The 25266-nt window shown below is 34.4% G+C and overlaps 1 protein-coding gene across 1 annotated transcript; it reads left to right on the top strand.

Annotated features, from left to right (window-relative positions):
• Positions 1–404: 404 nt before the first annotated feature.
• LOC142346181 (melatonin receptor type 1B-B-like) lies at positions 405–17780 on the top strand. The gene is made up of 5 exons (XM_075398691.1): positions 405–468; positions 3473–3590; positions 6076–6310; positions 6742–7022; positions 17582–17780. Exons 1-5 carry the CDS (start codon positions 427–429, stop codon positions 17749–17751), a joined length of 846 nt encoding a protein of 281 aa, XP_075254806.1. The 5' UTR covers positions 405–426; the 3' UTR covers positions 17752–17780.
• Positions 17781–25266: the final 7486 nt, after the last annotated feature.

The raw sequence follows: 25266 nt of genomic DNA on the forward strand, positions 1-25266 counted from the left end.
TTTCACGGGTTCAAAGTTTTCGTCAAAGTTCAATTGCATTGAATATCCACTTTTCTGTTAAGATTCTAATAAATCTTTTATATGATTCTTTTTAAATATAGGCTTTTAATTGAGAATGAATTTGTTCAGATGTTTTGCTTAAATTGTCAAAAGTAAGCTTTGAGTGTTGTGACTTGGTGAGTGGTTGATTAAAAATATTAGCAGCCTTTGATAACGGACCACCTTCAAGCAATGACAAAAATGCACTTTATTATCTGATGTCTTTTGTTATCTATGCTTCAAAGAGACTTTGGCGGGGCCTATTTTGTATTCTTAAAATCTCTTCGTTTTGAAATCTAATTCTGTGAGAAAAGGTCACACATTATTTTGAGTGATAAGTGTTGATTCATATTAACTGGTGCAACTATATTCTGATCCAAACATAAGATGGCAAATATAACTGCTCAACTTACAGAACTGGACTTTATAGTAAGTTTCGCAAACACTGATCAAACATAAAAATGTAACCTTGAAACATTTAACTTAAAATTGTGTTAAGAATAAGACATAGATCTAATTTTTGATCAAGACATGTTTGAAATATAATTCTTCTAAGAATTGATGACAATTGTTTGCAGTAGAATATTTTTCGCCATTCTGAACGAATATCAGTTGCAATTATCTCCTTCTAGTATAATTAATACATATATTCTTCGAAGCGTCATCGAATATTGAGGAGTTTTAAATTTAAACAAAAGTTTCATCGCAATTGTGAGCTTTAAAAAATCGCGATGTAGATTATAACATTGTCCAACTTTTAATTTTTTTCTGGATTTCTTCAAAAATTCGTGTAACTAAAAATATCGAAAACAATTAAAGGTCAAAATATATTTTTTGATGATAAAACTTCAATATTCAATAAACGCTGCGAATATTGATGGAACAGATTGATGGAAATAATTGCTATTGAATAACGAAAAAACCTCTTTAAGGCGTATAAATAGGGTTTATCCTGTATTGAAGTTGACACAGAAGTATATCCGAATTAGCCAAAAACTTCTCAACTCTGACGTTGCTAATTTTTAGAATATTTCTTTTCATGGTTTCTAAAATTCGAACAAAGTTATACCAAATTAACTGAGCTGCATTTGATGGTTTGAGCTATCATGCATTTGGAACAGGAGAATGTCATATTTTGTTCCTTCTATTGACAGCCTGTTCTACTATTAAATTTCAGAAATATATCTACACAAAACAACAATTTTTTTTATTTATCTCAAGACTTTGCGTGTCATCGTCATATAATTTTGAAAGTGTCACTTAATGTCAAACTGCACACGACATTTGTTTGCCCACATCTGAAAAGAGACCTCAAAACAGTATTGTAGTTCTCAATTGAATCAATTCTCCACAAATTAAAGACGTTTCCTATATCATTCAGAAACCAAACAACGGTTGCTGAAAAAAACCAACGAAAAACTTTTATGGAAAGTTGAACAAAAAATTAGTTTAAAAAAACACTAATATAATGGGCTATCAACCATAGTAGTTGATTTCATCATTACATCTCTTGGAAAATGATCGAAAATCTTATCAAAAGTCCTTATTTATTTCAAAACTCAACACCGAAAATTTAGCTTTAAACAAAAAATATAATTCACCAACAATTAATTTTTGGCCAATTGTTTTAATACGTGCCTCTACACACAAACAGATTATTCTAAAGCTAATTAACTTTGACTTCCGCAGGACTTCTGGAAGCATAAAATTATCTTGTCACAAAGAAAAAAAGGGAGCTTTTGAGCATTCAATTTTTTTTTAATTTAAAGAACAATTTCAATGGACAAAAATTTGGTAGTAAATACACTTTTTAAACAAAAGAGAGATAAAGTTCGACTAAAATTTAAGTTAGAAAACAAGATTAAGAAACGCTGGGCAAAATTGTTTGAATGAAATTTTTTTCAGATTGGTTTTCTTCTGGGACTCTACTGTAAGTTCTTGTATGATACGCTACAGCAAATACCTAGTAGAGAAAACATTCAAGGGTTAAAATTCATTTTTTGATGATAAAACCTCAATATTCATTTAATGCTGCGAATTTTGATGGAAGAGTTGGATGGAATTAAATGTAATAAAACAAAAAACATTTTTTAAGCCGTGTAATCTTTCGAAACTTTTGTTTCAAAAAGTTTGTTAGTTTATATAAATGGGTTTCCCGGCCTAGTTCAAAAGTCAAATTACAAATCTTTTGAGTATTATATGTTTTGACACAATCAAAATTCTGAAAAGAAAAAACTTTTAATAATGACAAGACTTACTTTGTATTGAACTTGACAAAAAATTGCATCCGAAATTGTCAAAAGATCCTCAACTCAGACTTTATTGTTCTGTAAAATTTTTCTTTTTATAATTTTTGAATTTGGAAAATTTTTTTTGTCAAATTAAACGAGCTGCTTTTGGTGATTTGAGCTATCATGCATTTGCAATTGAAATGTTTCATATTTTGTTCTTTCTATTGATAGTCTGTTGTACTATTAATTTTTTTATCTTTATATGTGAATTATATCAACACACAAAACAATAATTTTTTGTCAGAACATTTTGCGCTTCATCGCCATTTAGTTTTTGTAGTTTTGCAAGCAGTAGTTCAATTAAAACTGCAACGGTTGATATTTTTGTCCAGATATAATTTTGTAAAAAACATATTTGAACAAGTGTACTCAGAACAGTATTTTAGTCCTCAATTGAATCAAAGTTCCTGAAATTAAAAATTTTTCTTGCATATTTCAAAAACTAAGCTACGGTTGCTGAGAAGAAAAACAGCAGCAAACATTTTGAAAAAATGATAAAAATTTGTCAAAAAACTAATAAACTGATTTATCATCGGTAATAGTCAATTTCATCAGTACAACTCTTGGAAAGTAAACCAAATTCCAATCAAAAATCCTTTTTCTTTCAAAAATCTGTAAACGAAAAATCTAATTCAGGTGTTTCTGCCAGTTAATACACAAACGGATTAATCTAAAGCTCATTATCTTTGACTTCCAAGGTACTTCTTGCAGCCATAAAATTGGCTCGACAAAAATATAAAAAAGGAGTTTTGGAGCATTTAATTTCTCTTAAAAAGCAACTTCCATGAACAAAGAATTGAGAGTAGATATAGTTTATAAACAAAAAAGTCAAATTTCGACTAAAACATAAATTTGAAAACCTAGATTAAAAATTAAAAACTGGGCAAAACTGTTTCACTGTAATTTTTTCACCTTGGTGGTTTTGGGGAAACCTACTTCACGTTTCTATTTCGGTGAATTGACTTAATAAGAAAAAAATTTGTTTTGAGCGATAAAAATGCGCTTGTTTGCCACCGATAAAAGTTGTTCATTTTTTTTATTTAGTGGTTCCAGAATCAGCACATTTTTGGTGCGTTAAAACAGACAATAAAATTCCTATTTTAGAGACAAACCTAGATCGATGTTGTTATTTTTGTTTTCAGGATGACTGGGTTCAACCACTGCATGAACTAACTATGGACAGATCGAAAAAGTTGAGGATTGTGATGATTACTTGGCTTCTAATCTCCCTTTTGTTGGGAATTCCAGGCAACTTCTTAGGTAAGGTAAACTTGATTGAATGTGAATTTGAGTTTAAGAAAGCAGAGTTAAATGTTCAATAAATGTGGTGGAAAAATGATGCAATTGTGTCAAAGAAATTTTTGCAATAACCACGTCAGATTCAATTTAAGCTCACTTTCCTTAAAGCCAATTTTAGTCAGGCAACGTTTTTTTTCAATTTGTGTAGCTAAAATTGGATTTTATTGCTAAAGTTGAAAGCTTTTAGATAAGTTGGCAAATCGAAGCTAATATCTTTTGGGTAACAAATATCAAGAAAAAGATGCAAACTTTAATTTAAAGACATTTTTTATTGAAAATTGCTTAATTTTGTTTTATGAATTATTCTTGAAAATAAAAATGTTTAATTTATTTAGAATTAATTTAGTTTAAGTTTGTTGTCCCTTAATTGGCCCAAAAATTGACTAAAAGAGGCGTGATATTTTAAAATCTCAGTCATATTTTTTTGTATACGCCAACGTTTATCACTTTTTCTTTAAAATTTTTCAGTTTCAAAGCACCAACATTGACAATTCTGAATCTAATTTCTATTGCAGAAATTGCCATGAAATTCAGCATTCGATAGTTAGAAAATATTGCATATTTTTTTTAAAATGGTGTCTACAGCTTTGTTTATCTATATTTTTCCTAAATGGAGACGAAATCAATTTTCAATATTCCTAAAATTGAAAATTGAAGATAAAAAACTAACCTAAATGCACTTCTAAAGGCTAACTTAGAGTCATAACCGTCAAAAAAGTTGGTCGTTAATTTAACATAACTGTTTTTGAAGACGTTGAATTGATCACAAATAAGCTCTCGGAGTAGATTTTGAGTTCCAAAAACTATTTGTGAGCCACATCTCATTTATATTAATTACTTAGCGAGCGTGTTCAGTGCGGATTTTTGATTTCGTAGAAAAAAATTAGGCTAAAACTTTTAAAAAAGTTGGATGCAAAGTTTTAATTATTAATTTAGTTCGTTCATTTTTCTCATCATTGTTTGAAATTGAAATTTTTTTTGTTACTCAGTGTGTATAAATTACCTTGTGTTCTTTAGCTTTGTGTGTCGGAGAAATAATCATAGTTCTATTTCCATCTACCCGAATTTGTCTTGCTTTTGTTTGTTAAATCAAATAAGAAACATTTTTTTCGAAAGACATTGCCTCGCAACGACCAATCCTGTTCCGCGCTTTTGTAGCTCATTATCGTAGGTTTGATACTTCCCAATATTTGTCTTTTGAAACAGTATCCTCCTTGAATCAGTGTTACTTCAATTGTAATGTAAAACATTTTTATGTTGCAAAATTATTTTGCAGATAGCTGCAACAATCAATCATATCCATTTTCCCATTTGCTTGTTAGAAATGATCTATTTTGTAAAAAAAAATGATAACACAAATTAAAGGCTTCTATCACCAGTAAAAACTGCGTTCATTTTCAGAAAAAAATTTTACCCCAAAACGGATGTGAAAAGACCATGCTCGACCCAAATTGCCCCTTAGCACGACTTTAACTGTCAGCTCGACTTTAGCTTGACCCAATTTATTGCTTTTTGAATTTACCTCGATCGACCCAATTTTTTGTATCTGGACTATACCTCCACCCAATTTTGGGCATCTGGACTTGAACTTGACATTTAATTTTTCTTCTGGATTTTAGCTCGATCCAAATTTGATAATTGACAATAAATTGACTTTTAATGAACTCAACTTAACCACGCTGGACTTAACTTCGACTCGAATGATCTGCCCAGTTTTTGTTTGACTCGAAAAAATGAATTGAAAAATTAGTGCAAGTTTTTGTCAAGTCGTGAACCGAGCAATTGTCTTTTCATGAGTCTGCATTTCTACATCACAAAATTTACATTCGCTATTGCTTATAAAGTAGTCAGCATGCATACTGTTTCATCTTTCGCGATTTAGAAGAACCACCAATCTATCAAAAATAAGCATTTTTTAAATTAAATTGATAATGCTTAAATTTGGAAAAGAAAACAATTGAATAACTTCAGTTTTTATCACAGCTAATGGGAGGGAGACAACTACAATTGAACTACATATTTTAATTCAATCAACTCATGTGTTAATATAGGCCAACTTCTATAACTGCTTTATCTTACAATCCGCAAAAAAATTTTAAGTCCTATGGCAGTTTTCCAATTTCTTAATAATATATAATCTGGGGTCATTTCCCAACCCAAAAAAAAATAGTTTTGCTTGATTGTAAGAGAGTGCTCGACTCTATAATTTTTGTCTATTTCGACCCCCCACCCCCACTAGACTTTATTGGCTTTTTCATAATTCGAGGTGTAAACCTGGGTGATAAAACGTTCGATGGAACTTCCTATAAATGCTTTACCTTCGTGCACAGATTTGAAACTGTTACTTCGCAGATGCTCTCGAAAGGTCGTTTTATGGACATGTTGACAGCAGTTATTTTGTTTTTCACTCGGGACATTGTTTTGTAAGAGATTAATTCTTTTTCAGTAATGGCGTCTGTGATCTTTACAAAACACCTTCGTGAACTGCATCACGTGTTCATTGTCGTATTGGCTGTGTTCGATTTGGGAGTGATGACTATGAATGTATTTGTACTGCTTGGTACCATATATGGGGACACTTTCCTACCTAACAACCCAATTCTGTGCGAAGTATCTGGCATCATTTGCATGGTAGGCTGTGTGGGTAGTATCTGGGCTATGATGTTCATCGCAATCAACAGGTGAGATATAGTTTAAAGATTCTCAGCAAAACAATTGGGCTTTCTTGCAGCGTAAAGAAATCTGGCATCGTTTTCGATTAGGCCCCGTGCATAATGATTGCATATTATTTGCAACCCTCAAGCAGACGTGCCCCAATACGTTTATAAAAATATTTTCCATGGTAAGGCACAAGTTCTAAAAATGAGGGGTTCCAAAACATTTGCGAGCCACGAGCAGATGTTAGCCCTGGTTGAGGTCCCAAACCAAAGCCACCTCTCAATTCTGGAAAACTTCGAGAGCACACCCGCTCAAATTATATAGTCTGGGGGAAAAATGGAGCGCTGGCACATTTGGGACTTGTCTATGGTCAAAGATCATTTCAGTCTGGACCTCAAATTCGTACCTCTTTCGTGGATTAAATCTCAACAAAATGATATAATCTTTATTGCAGGTTTGTGTTCGTGTGCAAGAATGACCTCTACTCCACTATGTTCTCAAAACAGGGAACAGTCCTCTCAATCGTATGTCTAGTCATCTGTGTGCTGCTAATCGATTTGCCTAACATGAAAATACTCGGTCTGGGAAGCCACCCCTTCAACAAATTATATCTGAGATGCTTCATCGATGTGAACAAGTTCTTCAATACGATTTTGGTGACAGGTGGAGCTATTGTGTTTCCAGTGTGTGTGATTACATTTTGCTACTACAATATTTGGAAGCTGGCATCGAAAAGTAATGTTACATATACTGATTTTAATTGCAAAAAAATAATCCCATTCTTATTCCTTGATGGATCAACTAAACAATTTCAGTGAATCCGATTAAAACAGTATGCTCTAATTAAAACTTAGAATTCTTAATCCGACTCTGCCTCCTTCATCAGCATCCTTTCCGAAAATATTAATCTTAATTTCAAGCTCTTTGCAGAAAATGTAGTTAACCTTTTCAATTTAACTTGGAACATTATTTCAAGACGACAAATGGACCCCTAGTGATTGATGAATGAGAAAAAAATGCAGTCAACCTTGAAAGTGAATGCATGATGATACCAGTTTGCCTTCAAAGTTCTTTCAAATTTTTAAAACTACTGTGCAGTAAATCTTACAAGCTCCCCAAATCTTGATTCATCTTAAATCAGATTAGATTTGAATTTTCAAACGCTGTACAAATTGCACATGAAATAAGTACATACAGCGTTGAAGAGATACCCATTTAAGCAGGAACGTGTAGGGAAATTTTTCTTGTAAATCAAATTTGAAAAAGTGAGAAAAACCTACAGGAACTTTTTAGTCCTACTAAAAAGAATTCGGAAACTGATCTGCCAATCTACATTTGTTTTTGTTTTTTAAAAATTTTGATTAAAAACTTTCACACATAGTTATTGCAATAATCGAAAGATTCCACCGTTTAATTTTCGTCATTAAATTATATCAAGCAAAAGTGCCGTTTTTCAGTTCTTAAGAATTTGAAACCAATTTTGATTTTAAAAGCGGATTTTCGTAGCAAAATAATAGCCCTCAGGATATAATTGCAAAACCATATCAGTTTCAGATCTCTTTTCTGCCCATTGAACTACAAACTAGCCTATCGTATAATGAAAGTGGCTGAACAAAAGCTTTAGCTTCATACAGGTTAATGAGTGTTATCTTAGTGAAAACCGTTTTTGAATTTATAGAATCAATCGGTTTTTAACGATTTTTTTCCTCTCGGGACGATTAATATATAAATCAGCTAATGCTACCAAGTTTTAAGTAGATACTGTCTTAATTGAAAACAATTTTTTGAAAGCATTTTTTTGCAAATTAAGTTTTACATCCACAAAATTAGTTTCCTCTCTGTCGAAGCTCAATTTAATTGCAAGCAATGACTCTGGCTGCTGTAGGCTTGACTCCAGAATTAATTATCTTGTACACCATGCTCTAAAAAGCATTTGGTTTTTAAAGTGTTTATTTCATTGAAAAGAATTGTGTTTTGTTCGCTTTAAATGACCTGAGCAGTTTTTGGAGCTGGTCGATAGTCTTAATTTTCCCAGTGTCAGAAGTTTTAACAAAAATAATTGAGTCACGGAGGTACTCTACTGAGACAAACAGCCTCAGAGGAGAATTTAAAGTCAAATTTGTGGACGTTATCCGTAACTTCCACGTGGTGAGCCTAGATAACTACTACCAGCTCAATTGGTGGAAGTTCACAAAACAAATAGTCCGAGGAATGTGCCCTTAACAAGGCACCTCGTACTCAAAGCAAACTGTTCTTTGTATTAATTGCCAGTCCAGTATCCATCAGTGCAGGCAAGAGCTTGATATGAAGCAGTTGAGGCAAAGCGTCAATTAGGGCTTTTGGAAGAAGGGATGAAATGCGGCAGTTGACGGCGACCTGTCAAGAAATGGCTTTGCAGTCTTTTGTTGTCTACCTCTGCCTGTTGGAAATGTCTCCATTGAGGAAAAGAAGGTCTTTGTGACTCGAAAGTCACCAAAGTAACCAATTAAAATTGAGACAATTTTGATTAATTTTTACTGATTTAGGTTAGATTCCGATCAAATTCTCTTGTAATTTGTAATGAACTTGAACCTACTTGTTTTTTCTTTGCTATTAGGGAACGAATGTAGGGTTAGTAGGATTGAGATGCGAGAGATGTTGGGCTGATTGTTACACTGTTGAATTGAAGATTTTGAGTTGTGGAAGAGAAAACACTGTTCCTAAGTCCAATCCATATCTGATATGAGAACCTACAGAAATGAAATACTGGGAAAAGTCTAGTGAAAACAGATGTACTGACAAGTCACAGACCTAACATCGCCAAGTGGTGTTGCAACTGTGATTGTGAATCTAAAATGACAAACAAGTGGCTTGCTACACTACATGTTGGGTCAAGACAGCACATGCTCGGCTATGTCCCGAAAGATGAATTTTAGGAGACTTGAGACTGTCGGGACTCCACACCTCAATGAACTGGATTTCAATTGGTCTTGGTACCAATAGTCTGATCGTCTTGGCTTGAGATTCGGACTTCTAAGGGCCCAATGGCTAAATAAGTAGGGCTCCCGGCAAAAGGAAGATGAAACTAAAACAAAAACAATGGGAAACGTGGAAGTGCGATTCTGAGAAGAAAATTTTGTGAAGAAGTTTTAGTAACTCAGTAGACACACGGTGACAGCCACCTAAAAAAGACAACTCAGGTTAACTACTTCCAGCTCAGTTAGCGGTAGTTAGCTGAGTGGTTAAGCTTGGGATTGTGCTCTGAACAAGCCATCTCGAAGCGGAAACAAATATCGCTCAGATTTCCATGAAATTTTGATACTAATCACTTCAGGTGAGACCCTAAGATGAAGCGTTGAAACAGAGCATCGATTAACTCATTTCAATGAAGGGTGGAATGTTATTTCTTGAGACTTTTTAAATCAGCGTTGTTGTAGTTATGTTTCGCTTTTGGCAATGTTTTAAATGAGCAGAAACGCGCTAGTTTGATTCAAAAGTCACAAAAGTAACAAAAGCAAAATCAAAACCAGTAGATGAATTTTGTCGCGTTTGTACTAAATTAACCAGGCTCTAAATAAACTAAATGTTTTTTGAATTCTAATCAATTTGAATCGCCTTGCCAGTAGTCAGCGAACGCAGGATTAATGCAGATGGGATTTGAGGGCTCTTTACACTGCACTATAATTTTTACACTACATGACTGAAAGACGACAAGTAGTTGGAGAGAGAACAGTGTGTACAGTGTGTAGCATCTGAATTGAGGATCAAGTTGTAGAAAACATTGTGTCAGGTCAGACATAAACAGATATATTGACAGTCACAGAAATAGCCAACGCCCATTTAGTTTGATAAAGAGTGGCTACACTACATCTTTGGTCTAGGTAACACACACTCTGCTATGTGGCCAAAGATGGATTTAATGAGACTCAATCGTCACGGGAATCAACACCTCGATAATGTATGCTGGCAGATTGGCAATGCCATTCTATTCTAGTCCTCATTACTTTGAGTTCTTTCTTCTTATGTCTGATAACTGTATTCCTTAGGCATCGGCCAAAAAGGAAGTGCACTTTAGGCTATAAAAACCAAACATGATATTATATTGGTTTGGCTTGTTTTGAGTTCAAGAATTCATGCATCTCCTGGAAGAAGGGAAGATCGTTGACAATCAGTTTCTCAAACATTTTGTCAATCAAGGGAAAAAAGAAATTGACCTGAGTTTTTTTTGAGTTGCTTTTCGTACTTTTTCAATGTAGAGCACCACTTCCGCTAATTGAATATTCAGGTATGGACAATATTTAAAACCTTTGTTATAAAGCAAAGATGATAATAACTATCAAGTGGCAGGGTTGATAACGTTCAGGGGAATAATATTCATCTGAAACAATTGACATGTTTTTTTCTAATTTAAATATCATTATTATTTAGCAAATCTCAGCAACTGGTTGTGAAAAGTATAATTCTATCAAATTATGTTATAATTGAATTTTTAATTTTTAACAAAGAAAGTTTAATTGAGATCGCTAAAACAGGTTGCACATGGTAAACTGAATAAAGGTTACTGTGGCTCTGTTTTTTTTTACAATTTTGCCCTAAAATATCTTTTTTGCTATTGTACAGCCTACGTTTACTTCACTTACTTTTTCTTTGTACCTTTACTGCATCTAGCATTGTATTTTGGCAAAATGTTTTTGTGCGGTATATTGCGTTCCTATCTGACTGTTGCTCAGCTTTCCTGGTGATTATAGTCACGGCACATAACAATGAAAACAACAAAATGAAAATCTGTCTCCATGAGAACACCAAATTACTATAATCTAGGAATGTGTATTGGTTCCTCCCGTAAAAAATAGAAATGAATTTCTAAAGTGTGGTAAAGTTGCATCCATTTGAAATGCTGTGTCCTTTTGGTTTATTCGGGTTAGTTGCTTTAAAATGTATGCAAAAATTTTTCGCCATTTCAAACTCCAGTTTCCTGGTCCGCACATGCTTATCGTATGTCTCATGTATATATTTTTTGCTCCTGTAAAATTTTTTGTAATGCTGTTACACGGTTAAAAGTTTTCATTGGCAACTGGATTTCAATTTCAAAACTAATCTTTGGTAATTTTTTGTCACTAAGCCATTCAATTGGATTTGATATCCATAATGCTTTTGAATAAAGTCGGTCCGATTTTCAATATCTCAAAACACCCAGTGTTCTTGTCTGAAAATCAGTTTTTATCAACTGTAGAGTGAGAACGCACGTCATGACTGTGGACACCACACAAGTTAACAATTCCGTGATCATATTCAGAACGAATATATGATGTCTGGCATATGCACAGCTCTGAGAATTTTGCATTGGCCAGTCACTTCTTCTGCAGTGGTTGGGGTGCATATAATACCACCACCCTACTAGGCCTCCCAGACTTCTCGTTTATTATATCCTTTATCAACTGATTGGATTTTGTGGTTTTCAAAACTAAAGTTTTCATTTCATTCTTTTAGCATGTGAGCTAACCGGCGACGCTCATATTCTCTCGAATTGGCGCAATTACAGGATAACAGCGCAGGCTATTGTAAATCAATCGCTCTGACCTGTAAAAAGGCACTCAACAGTACATATTCTTCCAAAACAGTGGCCGCTTTCAAGCTCGACTTAAAAGAACAAAATAAAACAGGACTGTCGTAAGAAAAATTGGACAACAATAGAAATTGCGTAGCTAAAGTTTAATTGATTGCTTGAGTCTGAACCAAATATACTTCAGTTACCAAATTAGAAACAAGAAAAAGAAGATTTTAATTGTAAAAATATAGAAGTAGCGAAAAATTTTGAACACTAAGGACTTGCCTAAAGACAAATTATTAGAAAAAACATGTATCACAAAAGTTATGAAAAAAATTTGTAGCGTCGGCTAAACTTGCAGACCATTAATTAATGAACTTCAAGAAAAAAAATTATTTTGGTGCAAAATTCTACAGAAACCCGGTTTTTGAACTTCATATTTGCCGCAAACACCGGCAAAAAATTAAATAAAAACGCTTTCGTTCAGAACATTGATTGAAGATTCATTAAAAAGAGCACCAAAAATCAGTTCACCTAACATAACACACAATCCAATCAGGTCTGTGAACAAGTACCAAATTGATCCCTGTTTTTGTTCTTAACCTGATTCAAATGAGGGGAAATGTGATGGTTTCAAAGAAACATCAAGAAACTTAGAAGTTCTCTTTATTAAAGTTTGAAAGAACAAAAGAAGAATTTACCTGATGAACTTTGGCCATAGAGGAGTGATTCTCATGAAATAGAAAATCACCTCCGGGTTTCGGAAATAAGATCTATTCACATGTCAATCAAGTAAAATATTTTAAGCTAAACTAATTTTTCTCTATATATTTTTGCATAGATAACTACTATAAATAAGAGTTATTTTTTGTATATTTTCAGTTCCAATTTTATTCTAAAATTCAACTTATTGAGTTCTTTTGAACCGTGTTATCGACCACGACAATGGTGTTCAGACCAACTACAGACAGAAAGATTTTGGATCTACAGAATGCAGAATCAGCTACTGGTTGGATTTTGTCTTTTGTGGCGAAATGTCGAGCAGAGAAAAAAGAGGGCAAAATTAACACTGATGGTACTGTTCAGGACCTACAGTTAACCAATCTCATTTTATTATGTGCGGGCAAGATGCAATTATTGAACTTAGGAGCCTAATTAGTCCTAGAAGATTATTAGACACTCCGTATAAAGACATCAGATTGGCGATTCAAACTTATATTTCTCCTAAAGAGAGAGTAGTAACGGCAGAAAGAGCTGAATTTCTGTCCGTAATACAAGGTGTAGGGGAGTCAGAAGACGATTCCCTAGCACGTCTTAGAGAAGAAGCACGCCATGGTGACTTCGAAAACTTAAAACAGCGGCCAAACCCGCAGAAGAGTTGATAAAAATAAAATTTATCTCAGGTCTGGAGGACCCTGAAGCAAAACTTAGACTACTAAACGAGGCAAAACCAACAATGTCGATTACTCAAATGACCGAGAACTTATATTTAAGAAGTCAAGCAATGGCTTTTGCAAGTTCTTCATCAGATAATATGCCTTTTACTGTGAAAGAAGAAGTTGGGTTCAAGTTCAAAAAGGCCTTTCGAAAGCCAAATGAAAAATTTACGGCTAATAAAAGCAACAATATGCGCGTTAGGTGTGGAGGTAAGCCACATTCTAGTAGACCTTGTCCAGCACTAAGTGAAAAAAGCAACACCTGTGAAAAGGTGGGACATTTCTCAAAAAATTCTAGAAGCAAACCCCAACTAAATTAAGTTAATTAGAATAAACAAAATAACTTTTGCGACGATGGAAACAATTCCTCACAAAAAGCATCTCCAGCATCGGAGATGGGATTGTTTTATACTAAGGAACAATTTTTTAGCATGTCTGCAACATGGGAATATATCTCAAAAAATAACTGTAAAGTATAAATGCAGGTAGACAAAGGTGCAGATAGCACAGTGATATCATTAAAAATATGGACTGAGCTTGGTAAACCTCAATTGGATGGTGAGATAAGACATCTGAAAGCTTATGATGGTCATCAATTAACGCTTCTGGGTTCACTTACTTGTGACGTTGAGTGGAACGGAAGCAGGCTCACTATCAGTTGTGCAGTCTGATAATGAATTTGGACTACTTGGTAGGAACTTTCTACCCACGTACGGTGTGAACAACATCACAACCGATTACCTACCTACTGTAAAGGGGTTACAAAGCTCATGTGAAGCTGATACCAGGATCACAGCCAATGTTCTGCTAAGCCAGAAAAATACCTCCATCACTTCAAGACAAGGTCACAGAGAAACTGGAACAGATTGTCAGAACCGATACAGCCAGGAGGAGTCCTTAATGCATCTCCAGTGGCGCGGCAGAGAAAGAAGAGTGGAGAATTGAGACTCTGCGTGGACTTGAAAGTGCATATCAATTGCAAGGTAATGGATGAGGACTACCCAATACCAGACATGGAGACGATCTTCCACAACCTACATGGGGCCTCATACTTTGGCAAAATTAACCTCGCAGGTGCCTACTATCAAATTGAACTTGACGAAGAGGCAAAAGATATATGCACAATCAACACATCTCACGGACTGTTCAAGATGTGCCAACTACCTCAGGGATTGAAACACTCTTCTTCAATCTTCCAGAATTGCATCGAATACACACGCAAAGGAATCAAAGGTGTTGTGATTTTTCAAGACGATGTGTTGGTGTATGGAATTACCAAGGAGCAGTTCGACAAGAGAATGCTTGCTGTCAAAAGTCGACTACGTGAAAAAAATTTACTATTAATGAGAAAAAGTCTAACTCAAAACCAGTCGATAGCGTTAGTTTCTTAGGATACTCCATTTCAAAGGAGGGAATAGCACCAGATCCCAAACGTGTTGGGAAAATAAAAAATGCAAAAGCACCAACTGACATCAAACAAATCGAATCGTTTGTTGGGCTAGCAATTTTTTAGGGAAGAATGATTCCTGCCTAAAATAACATGAGAAATAGGACAAAATTTCTCATGAGGCAAAATGCAATAAAAAGCCTTTGATGACATAAAAAAAAGAATTAAGTACTAACCCACTTGTACAGCCATATAGTTTAAAAAAAGAAGCAACAGTTACTACCGACGCCTCTGAAAAAGCCATTGGCGGGGTTCTTTTGCAAGAAGGACATCCAGTCATATATGTATCAAGAAAGTTGACTCCAGCGGAGCAAAACTACTCGAATATAGAGCGGGATGCCTTGGTAATTAAGTTTTGGGGTCACAAAAATGAAGCAATTTTTCTTGGAAGACGACTTACCCTACAGACGGACCACAAACCACTCAATTTTCTCTTTGCACCAGACGAGGAGATCCCGAAGACAGCATCATCCAGAATCACAAGATGGGCAATAATTCTAATGGGTTCCAACTAACAGTTGAAATACACACCAGGGGAGCAGATACCCCATGCAGAATCTTTGAGCAGAATGGATTTTGACGAAAAGAATCCGACAACGATCGAGTGTGCTTCGCAACCAATAACATCTGCTTCGCTCAGACTGATTTGGTGACCCAAGCAGAAATCAAAAGTGAACTTGGAACAAACAGACTCGTCCAGAGCATAATGAAACGAATCAAAGGTGGCATTTGGAAACAATGTCCAGAAGCAGAAAAGGGATTCGAACAACACAAAGATGCACTGACCATACACAAAGGAATCATCTTCAGAGGTGTTGTTCCTTGCATTCAACCCAAACTACGACGCTTGGTTTTGGCAAGTGCGCATGAGACACATCCTGGGAAGAATGCAACTGAGGCAATAGTCAAAAAGATAGCATGGTGGCCTGGCATTACCCAAGACGTTCAACATTTTGTTAGTAATTGTAAGAATAGTCAAATGAACAGGCCTAGCCTGGGAAAAACAGTCTATACGTGGCCACAAGCCGACGTTTGGGAACGGTTCCACATGTACTGGGGTTATGTTAAGAACCAAGTCAATATCTTAGTAACTGTTGACGCGGGTTTTGACTTGATAGAAGCTTTCTCCGCGGGAAATATAACATCAGAAACAGTTAAAGTATCTTAGTCAAATCTTTGCAAGATTCGGAGTACCAAAACTTTAGTATCAGAAAATAGTCCTGAATTTGCAAGTGGCGACTTTAAACAGTGGAATCACAAGAAAATGGAATCAACCGTCTATCATCCAAGAGGTAAGGGACAAGCTGAAAGAGCAGTTCAGACAGTGAAGCGGGCACCTCAAGCACGGAGTCCCAATCTTAATGTGTCATTTGGAGCATTCCTGCAAAGGGCATTGATGACACATCGCAACACTTCAAAGACGAAGAGCAAAACTCCAGTTGAACTCCTGTTGGGACGCAGAGTGAGACTACCAGCAATAGCAGATCTCGACTTGTGCGAACCTATTCTATTCAAGGCCAATGAAAAGAAAAAAACAGTTCCTGTTACCTACCTCATCAGAAAGGTCTTGAACACATCTTTAATACAGCCCAAAAACTCGACACGGACTATTCTAGTGAGCGACAACCTAATTGCGAGACTAGAAAAGGACATTGTGAAAACCGAACTAGCAGTAGAGGAGACCATATCTCAATCAGAACCACAACTTCAGAACACAGATGTGGGACCTTTACATCAGGATGAAGCTTCTGCAGTCACATCAGCTGCAGAGCACCAACAACCCGAACCACCAGAGCCTTCAGTAACATCAACAAGAGACAGAAAACAACCAGACAGATTTGGAGAACCTATACCCACAAATTTGCTTAAAAGAGGAGGGAAGATGTGATGGTTTCAAAGGAACATCAAGGAACTTAGAAGTTTTCTTTATTAAAGTTTAAGGAACAAAAGAAGAACTTACCTGACGAATTTTTTTGCTTTGTCAATAAGTAATGTCCACTAAACTAAGCTTAGTTCTAATTTTGTTTTGGCGCTATGATTATTTTATTGACCTATCAATCATATGTCAGAAGTCAATTCTCTCACCAACAGGAAACTGATTTTAACATCCACTGACCTCCAACTGATGGCCTGGATTGTACCTAGGCCATATGTGATTCTCATGAATTGTTGATAAAAATAGAAAATCACTTCCGGGATTCGGAACTAAGATCTATTCACATGTCAATGAAGTAAATTATTTTTAGCTAGTCTAAATTTTTTCTGCATATTTTCGCATAGATGACTGCTATAAATACGAGCTATTTTTTTATATTTTCAGTTCTAATTTTAATTTAAAATTCAACTTATTGAATTCTTTTGACCCGTGTTATCAACCACGAATGGAACGACAGCTAATCAGCAAAGTAATTAGCCATCATGGAACCAAGGAAAATGGGGTAAAAAAGCTGACAATGGGCCAATCAATTGACTATAGTTGTTTTAGTTAGAACCTGGACGTACCTAATGCTTTTAAATTGAACGAGCATTATTATTTACCTCGCAAACTAATTAGAATTTCAAGGTACAAGAAACATAAGGAACCGAAAAAATATCTCAAGAAAGAGACAAAATACATTTCTTCTGCCTTTTCGAATACGTGAAGCAAAAAAGTTTTCCAACCACTGATTTATCTTTTTAGGCATATCTTTTAGGAATCTTGTAGTATGTTGAAGAAGGTCTTAATTCAAGATTCCTACGAGAGAGGTTACTATATAACATAGATTGCAACCAAACAATCAAAGATGCATAAATTTATAACCCTGCAAGAGCTGTCAGAATTTTCCAGGATATAATAGCCAGGGTTGAAGTTCTGTTACGGTTTCGCTAACCCACATTGTTACAGGTTCCTCCATTGCCTCTGGAAGCAAAAAGCGGGAAAAGGAACAAAAACAGCTGCTGATCTGTTTGGTGACAATCTTCATTGCATTTGTCATCACCTGGGCACCCTATGGAGTATACCTGCTGCTACAGGCAATCAAATACGAAATGCCAGATCTACTGGCTTTTGGTTAGACATATAATATTTTTCAGGATAAAGTCATTTAATTTTAACAGCAACTGCCAAAATACATTATGATTATTGTATTTGTGTATTTGCAAAGTTTTAATAGGAATTTGTTGTATTATACCTAGACTATGACTGAAAACCCACGACCAGAGTTTGGTCATAGAATTTATGTGGAAACAAATCTCAATTACGATAAAAACAAAATTGCGTTAAAAATTCTCATACAGGCGCACATTTTTAATTTTTTTTATTTCATCATAAATGATGCGCATTGTTTTCCAATTACAAATTTGTAAATGCCACCATGTTGTTGACTAAGGCCGATATTTACTAACAAATATCCTTTCACTGTAAAAGTACAGTTGCTCACCGTCATAAGAAACATAAAGACATACGGTTAACCCTATCAAGATGCTACCATGTTACTTGACCAGAAAACATTGAGATATATGCGCGATGTTTTGCAACGAAGTTCAAAATTTTGCATGACATAACAAGGCGTTTAAAGTTGTAAAAGGCGTTGTAAAAAATTAACTGAGTCAAATTTCAGCATGGACACAAATGAAGTGGAGAACAAAATATTTTCATAATTCACTCACGGGTTGAATGATTAAGAAAAAAATGCAAGTTTGACGACGTTAAAGATTACCGCGGTAAAATTACCTAATCCCAGTGATGATAAAGATTATATTGATGGGAAATTGAATCATATTTGAAAAACGTTGAACGGCTAAATTTGCAAAAAAAATTGAAAATCATGGAAAGTAGTAGAATATAAAAAAGCAACTACAATGATATAACTGCCCAACTAGGGCAACATTACCCTGAAATAAAGATGCTCGGTAATGTGCCTTTGCACAATATGTTTTGACCCCGCTCATCCAATTTTTTTTGCATAATTGTCATACAAATGAAGAGATAAGAGATATACAAAAATAGATGTTTGCTTTAAAAAAGTGTTATAAAACCAAACTTATAAATGAATTATACAATGCCATGCCGGATTAGAGAGTTCCTGATACCTGCCATTGTTAAGACTACGAGACAATACAATTGAGAAAAAAAACCGATAAAAATTTGTAGCAAATGCCTCATTTTAAAAGCACACAGTTTCAAAATCAAAACACAACAGGAAAAAACCGGTAGTACAAAAATTATGCTTCCTGAATTACAAAGTAGATGGTACTGGTCCACGAAGGAACTAGATAACCAGCCCACAAAAAAAGGTGAATTCCAAAAATCTATCGGTTTTTTTAGTCAAATATTTTAAAAAACTTAAGAGCAAATAGATTTTTGAATACACTTTTTTAAGTTCTCAGAAGATCTGTAGTTGTTGAAACTGAGACACACGATAGGACTACAAAAAAATTACAGATACACAAATACAGAAAAATGAGCAACAATTTACGAAAACGCAAAGTTTTGAAGCCATTAGCGTGATCAGCTATCATCTTAAAACTATCTGTTGTTTCTTGACTTTTTGTTTGCATTATATCGGGTACTGTATTTAAAAAATTATAGATTTTCAGATGGGTCTTATTTTAAAATCCATTGGGCTTCTTATTTACGCGAATTTTTTAAATGACAAGAAAAAGAAACAAACAAATTTACCACTCAGATGATAATGCACAGTCTGCATGATATAAAACATCCACTAAGACTTAAAAATCAAACAAGCGTGCAGTTTAAGTTCTATGAAAAGGGATAGGACCTCGCATTGATAAGACCAAGTTTCAAAATGACAAAAGAGGAACAAAAAGGAAGCAACAAAAAAATCTATAAAATTTGAAGGCAAATAAAAACAAAGCCATTGGAACCGTCACCTATCCACCGGCCGAGGTTCATAGAATCATTAACTGTAATCATTAAAAGAACTATATTGTCAATAATCAAAAAATGCGAAGACATAATGAAAAACAACAGTTACTGTCAAAAACGTGAAATTAAGAAGAAAATGGGAGAGAAGTCTCGATGTTGTTAAAAATAGGGTGCTAAGTTAAACAAAAATGGATAATTCAATTTGAGTGCTATTGTCAACATCAATGGGATCACTCAGAAATGTGATGAGGTCACTTCAAAAGTATCAAAAATTATGAACTGATTTACAAAAATCACTAAATTTTAAAGACAAATTGTATTATCAGAGCCATAAAAACCTATAATTTAACCGGAAACCACTAAGCAATTGAACTCATAGCTGGATTGGAACCAATAGGTGATTATTTAATCAGAAGAGGTCTTATGAATATAAGAGGGCAGGACAACATATACAGGCAAAAACAAGAACTTAATTAAACAGTGCCTGAAAGAGGAGTTGAAGCCATTCAAACCAATAGTTTTTGCAACTTATTTTCTTCTTGTTAATAAGGGAAACTTTTCAACGCCAATGGGAAGTTTCAATGTTGTTTTAGGGTGAAAAGACTTCTAAAAAGAACCCTAATTATGAACAAAAATCCAGTCTCAACAACCATTAGTAATGCTTTCGAAGCATTATGTAAGTTCGCTTAATCTTCTTCATGAAGCCAATCGCTTGTTTAATTAAGGAAGTTGGTCTATATGACTTGAAAATTGAAAAACTACTTGTCTCTAAATGACACGAGATATACCAAAAAGTGAACAAAATCACACCCAGATATCAAAAGTTCAAAAAGACTTTGAGCCTCGATAACGCCTAAAAAAATAGGAAATCAAAAATATTTTTTATTTCATATTCTACGCTTGAAGAGCTTTTCAATGATACTATTCGCGATTCTCTACGATGGGTATATCTCTGGGCTAAAATTGACTGAACAAAAAAAACCATTTGAGAAAATAGTTCCTCCCCTCCCCCCCCCCCCCCAAAAAAAAGAAAATCGTGTCACTCAATTTTTCAAATTTAAGTTTTCGGAGATGCTCTACACACCAAAAAAAGTTCAGGTGTTTTTTTCAGGTAAATTTACCTGAATCCTCTATGAGTTCAGGTATTAGTTCCGGAAAAATTCAGGTGCTTTTAGCTCTGTTCAGGTAGACTAACTGTCCGGCAAGACAAAAAGGTATCACTGCCTGAACTTTTACCTGAACTTACCTGAAAATTACCTGAAAAAAACACCTGAACTGTTCAGGAAATTTTAACAGTTCAGGTAAATTTACCTGAAATTTACCTGAAATTTCAGGCAAAAACTACCTGAAATTTCAGGTAAATTTCAGGTAAATTTACCTGAACTGTTAAAATTTCCTGAACAGTTCAGGTGTTTTTTTCAGGTAATTTTCAGGTAAGTTCAGGTAAAAGTTCAGGCAGTGATACCTGAATTTTTCAGGTAAATTTCAGGTATTTTTCAGGTGTGTTCAGGTATGGTTCAGGTGAGACAAATCTACCTGAACTGTTCAGGTAAGTTCAGGTGTTTTTTTCAGGTAAATTTACCTGAATCCTCTATGAGTTCAGGTATTAGTTCCGGAAAAATTCAGGTGCTTTTAGCTCTGTTCAGGTAGACTAACTGTCCGGCAAGACAAAAACAAGTGTAAAAGAACATTGTAAACTGTCGGAAAACTTTTCTCCAGTCAATTTATCAACCGACTATTGAGAAAGCGTATTCCAGTATACTGTATTTTTAAAGTGAATCTCAGCTCAGTATGCACAGAGTACACACCTTATACAGGACCGCCATCGAGAAGGCGTCCACTAAGGTCCCAAACTATTGGAGTGCCATAAAAGGATGCGCGGCAAGGCCGGATCCTTGAAGGCTCTCACTAAAACAAACGAAAAAGCAAAACGAAACAATACTTGACCAGGTAGTAAAACAACAGTAAACTGACAGAAAAATTTTCTTCAGTCACTTTATGAACCAATTATTTAGAAAACAATCCAGAAAATTGTATTTTTAAAGTGAATCTCAGCTCAGTATGCACAGAGTACACACCTTATACAGGACCGCCATCGAGAAGGCGTCCACTAAGGTCCCAAACTATTGGAGTGCCATAAAATGATGCGCGGCAAGGCCGGATCCTTGAAGGCTTTCACTAAAACAAACGAAAAAGCAGAGACCAAACAAAACAACACAGGTGAAGACATTAAAACAAGTGCAAAATATCAATGAATCGGAAGTTGATCATATAGAGAATGCCGAGAAGAATCAATACTTAATTAGGGGGTCAGAAAGCAATCAGAAATTGTCGAAGATCATTCATGACTTCAGCAGAAACGGCCAAAAAGGCAAACAATTTACCAAAAAACAGTTTAGACAAGAAAAATCAAAATTTGGAAGAAAAAGACCTAGTAAAAGAACTGAACAAAAACAGCCACAGAAGCCCTACAAAAGAACAAAAAAAGATACATCTAGGAGAAACATCAATAGGAAAACAAAAACAAATGGAAAAAGAAAACAAGAGAAGATTACAAGGGGAGGAGATTTAAGGACAGGAAATCAACAAGCAAGCTGACAAGAAATTATGCAGAAACAACAACAAAAAACAATGTTCTAAAGAAAATTCAAGCTAAACAACGGATAGAGCTAATGGATAGATTTAAAAACGGGACACGATAAAGCGAAACTCATACAAAAACAAATTACCCAAACAGGCAAAAAGTAATTAGGAAAACAAAAAACAGGAAAAATTTTTTGACAAAAGAGAACATTTCATTCCAAGTGAACGAGAGAAAGACATTTATAGAATGGGAAAAACATGCGAAAAAAGTAGCGATGGAGATTAATAGAATTGAAGGCTTAGATAAAAATCAAACCACTCAACAGCGAAAGACAAAAAAGAAACTTAAGTTTCAACCAAGAGAAAAGAAGCAGAAGCATAACATTCCAAAAACCAAAAGACAAAAACAAAATCTTACAATACTAGGAAAAAATTGACTCGGATCAAAAACAACGACGGGCAACCACCTAAGTTCACGAAGTCCTCATGAAAAGGAACCAGTACAAGGTTAAAAAAGAAGAGTGAACCGGAAGAAACAAAGACTCAACTAACCATGAAAACAGAATCTTGAACAGGTTTGTTAAAACAAACACGGAACATACCTAGCAACCAGAACCTCGAAACAATAGTTGAAAGAACGAAACACCACACAAAACGCGTCTTAAAACAGCAAGCAACAAAACTTTCGCACAAACAAATGGAATGGCGAAATAAGACAAAATGAGCGACAAAACTTTAGTTCAAGCAATAAAATTAAGTAGCGTCCTGAAAAAAATTCCTTAAAGAACAACAAAATGAAGAGTATTAAAACAAAACATTACTTCGAGAATATTAAAATTTTAAAAAGACAGGCAACCGGCTGAGCAGTATCTACGAAAACAATTCCGTCCAAAACCTAACTTCTTGAAGCAAGAAACAATTACTGACAGAACCTAAGGAAGAAACAAAAAGAACCTAGCTCGAAACAATAGTTGGAAGAACGAAAGACCACAGAAACAAGTTTTAAGACAGCAAGCAAAAAACTTAATAACAAACAAATGTAATGGCGAAATAAGGCAAAATGAGCAACAAAACTTTAGGTTATGCGATTAAACAAAGTAGCATCCTGTAAAAAAAATTCCGGAAAAAACAAGACGAATAAAATTATTTAAAAAAATATTAACTAGAGAAGATTACAATATTAGAAAATTAGGCAACCGGCTGTGAACTATCTACGAAAACAATTCCATTTAAACTTAATTTTTTGAAGCAAGAGACACAAGAAGAAAACACTATAAAAGACATCAAAAAAGCAGACAAAAAGATCAATGACACGCGACAAAGAGGAAACAAGAATAGAAATAACAGGACCAAACACAAAAAATGCAGACGAACTAAATAAAAGCTTACTCCCTGAAAACAGTTTAAAAACCTCCTACTTAAAGACAACAAAATAACAAGGACAAGACGAGAAAATGAGAAACCACAGAAAACAACTAGTAACACATGAACATCGACAAAAACAAAAACGCTAAAGCCATGGCTCGACATTTTTTCATCACATTGCTTTCTGACCCCTTGCGAGGAAAAAAAACTAAATAAAGTCAAACAGATCACAAGTAAAACTCATGCTTTTTGTTTGGTTTCAGTTCAACGAGTTTAAAAATTTTAGTTTTAATTTAAAAGATTAATGAACAGCACAGGGGTGGTAGAACGTGATTGCGTAGTTCCTGTGCTCAGAAGCCAAGCCTAAATTATGCATAAAGTTAAGGTCTAAATCAGAGGTTTTCTAGTATCAAAGATTAGAACATGGCAACCTAATAACTGGTCAAGTACAAAAATTAAAGCTAAAATTACTTAGGACTTCTGATCACAAGAACTAATAAACAGAATATTCGTTTATTTGGCTCAATATTGCAACACCTTTATTCAAAAATCAACTGAAGGTCGAAAAACCTAACAGTTTAAACCATTCAACACATTTGAGCCAAACCAACTTATACTGAATAAACCAACAACTAAAGGTATTTTCTTTGGTTTTGTGTCTACTAAGCAAGATTTTTTTTAAATAATCAAGCACAACAAAACAATAATAGAAGCACAAATTTAACAGTTACTAATACTATTTTTTTGGTTGAAGCAGTAACTAAGCAAATTTTTTTCTGAATAAATAGGCATGCACGCGAATTAACAATAACTAAAAATAAAAAACTACTAATGCTACTTTCTTTGGTTTTGTGTCCGCTAAGCAAACATTTATGAACAATTCATCAAGCACAGCACGTTGAACTAATAGAAGCACAATATTAACATTTACTAAGGCTTTTTGGTCTTGTTTCCGGATAGCAGACTTTTTTAATAAACCAAACACAACACGTAAAACTAACAGAAGCAGAAAATTAACAGTTACTAATGTTTTTTTTTGGTTTTCTGTCTGCTAAGCAAACATTTTTCAAATAACTAATCAAGGAGAACGGATTAAACTAATAGAAATAGAAAACTAAGTTCTTAATGGTGTTTTTGCATTTGAGTTCACTGAGCAAACTTTTAAAAAAATTAATCAAGAACTACAACTAATAAAGCACAACTTGAACAGTAACTAAGCAAATTATTTTCTGAATAAATAATCATGCACGCACAAGAACTAAAAATAAACAGTTTCTAATGCTATTTTTTTGGTTTTTTGGTCCGCTAAGCAAACTTTTTTCGAATAACTAATCAAGGATTACGGATTTAAATAATAGAAGCAGCAGAGTAACAGTTCTTCATGATGTTTTTGCATTTGAGTTCACTGAGCAAACTTTTTTATAATAATTAATCAAGCACCACAAGTAAAACTAATAAAGCACAACTTGAACAGTAACTGAGCAAATTATTTTCTGAATAGTTTATCATGAACGCGAATTAACAACAACTAAAAACAAACAGTTACTAAAGCTATTTTTTTGGTTTTGTGTCCGGGAAGCAGACTTTTTTTAATAAAACAAACACAACACATAAAACTAACAGAAGCAGAAAATTACCAAGAGAATAAGAACTTTTAAGTGCTTCTGCTCAGATATCAGTCAGAAACGGTTACGATGAGACTTGAAATCCAACAATGGGTCACTTCAAAAAATTTGAGCAGGAAATAATTATGA

The sequence above is a fragment of the Convolutriloba macropyga genome, chromosome 9 (genome assembly GCF_964194025.1).
Source record: "Convolutriloba macropyga chromosome 9, txConMacr16.3, whole genome shotgun sequence".
In the NCBI taxonomy this organism is placed as follows: Eukaryota; Metazoa; Xenacoelomorpha; order Acoela; family Convolutidae; genus Convolutriloba; species Convolutriloba macropyga.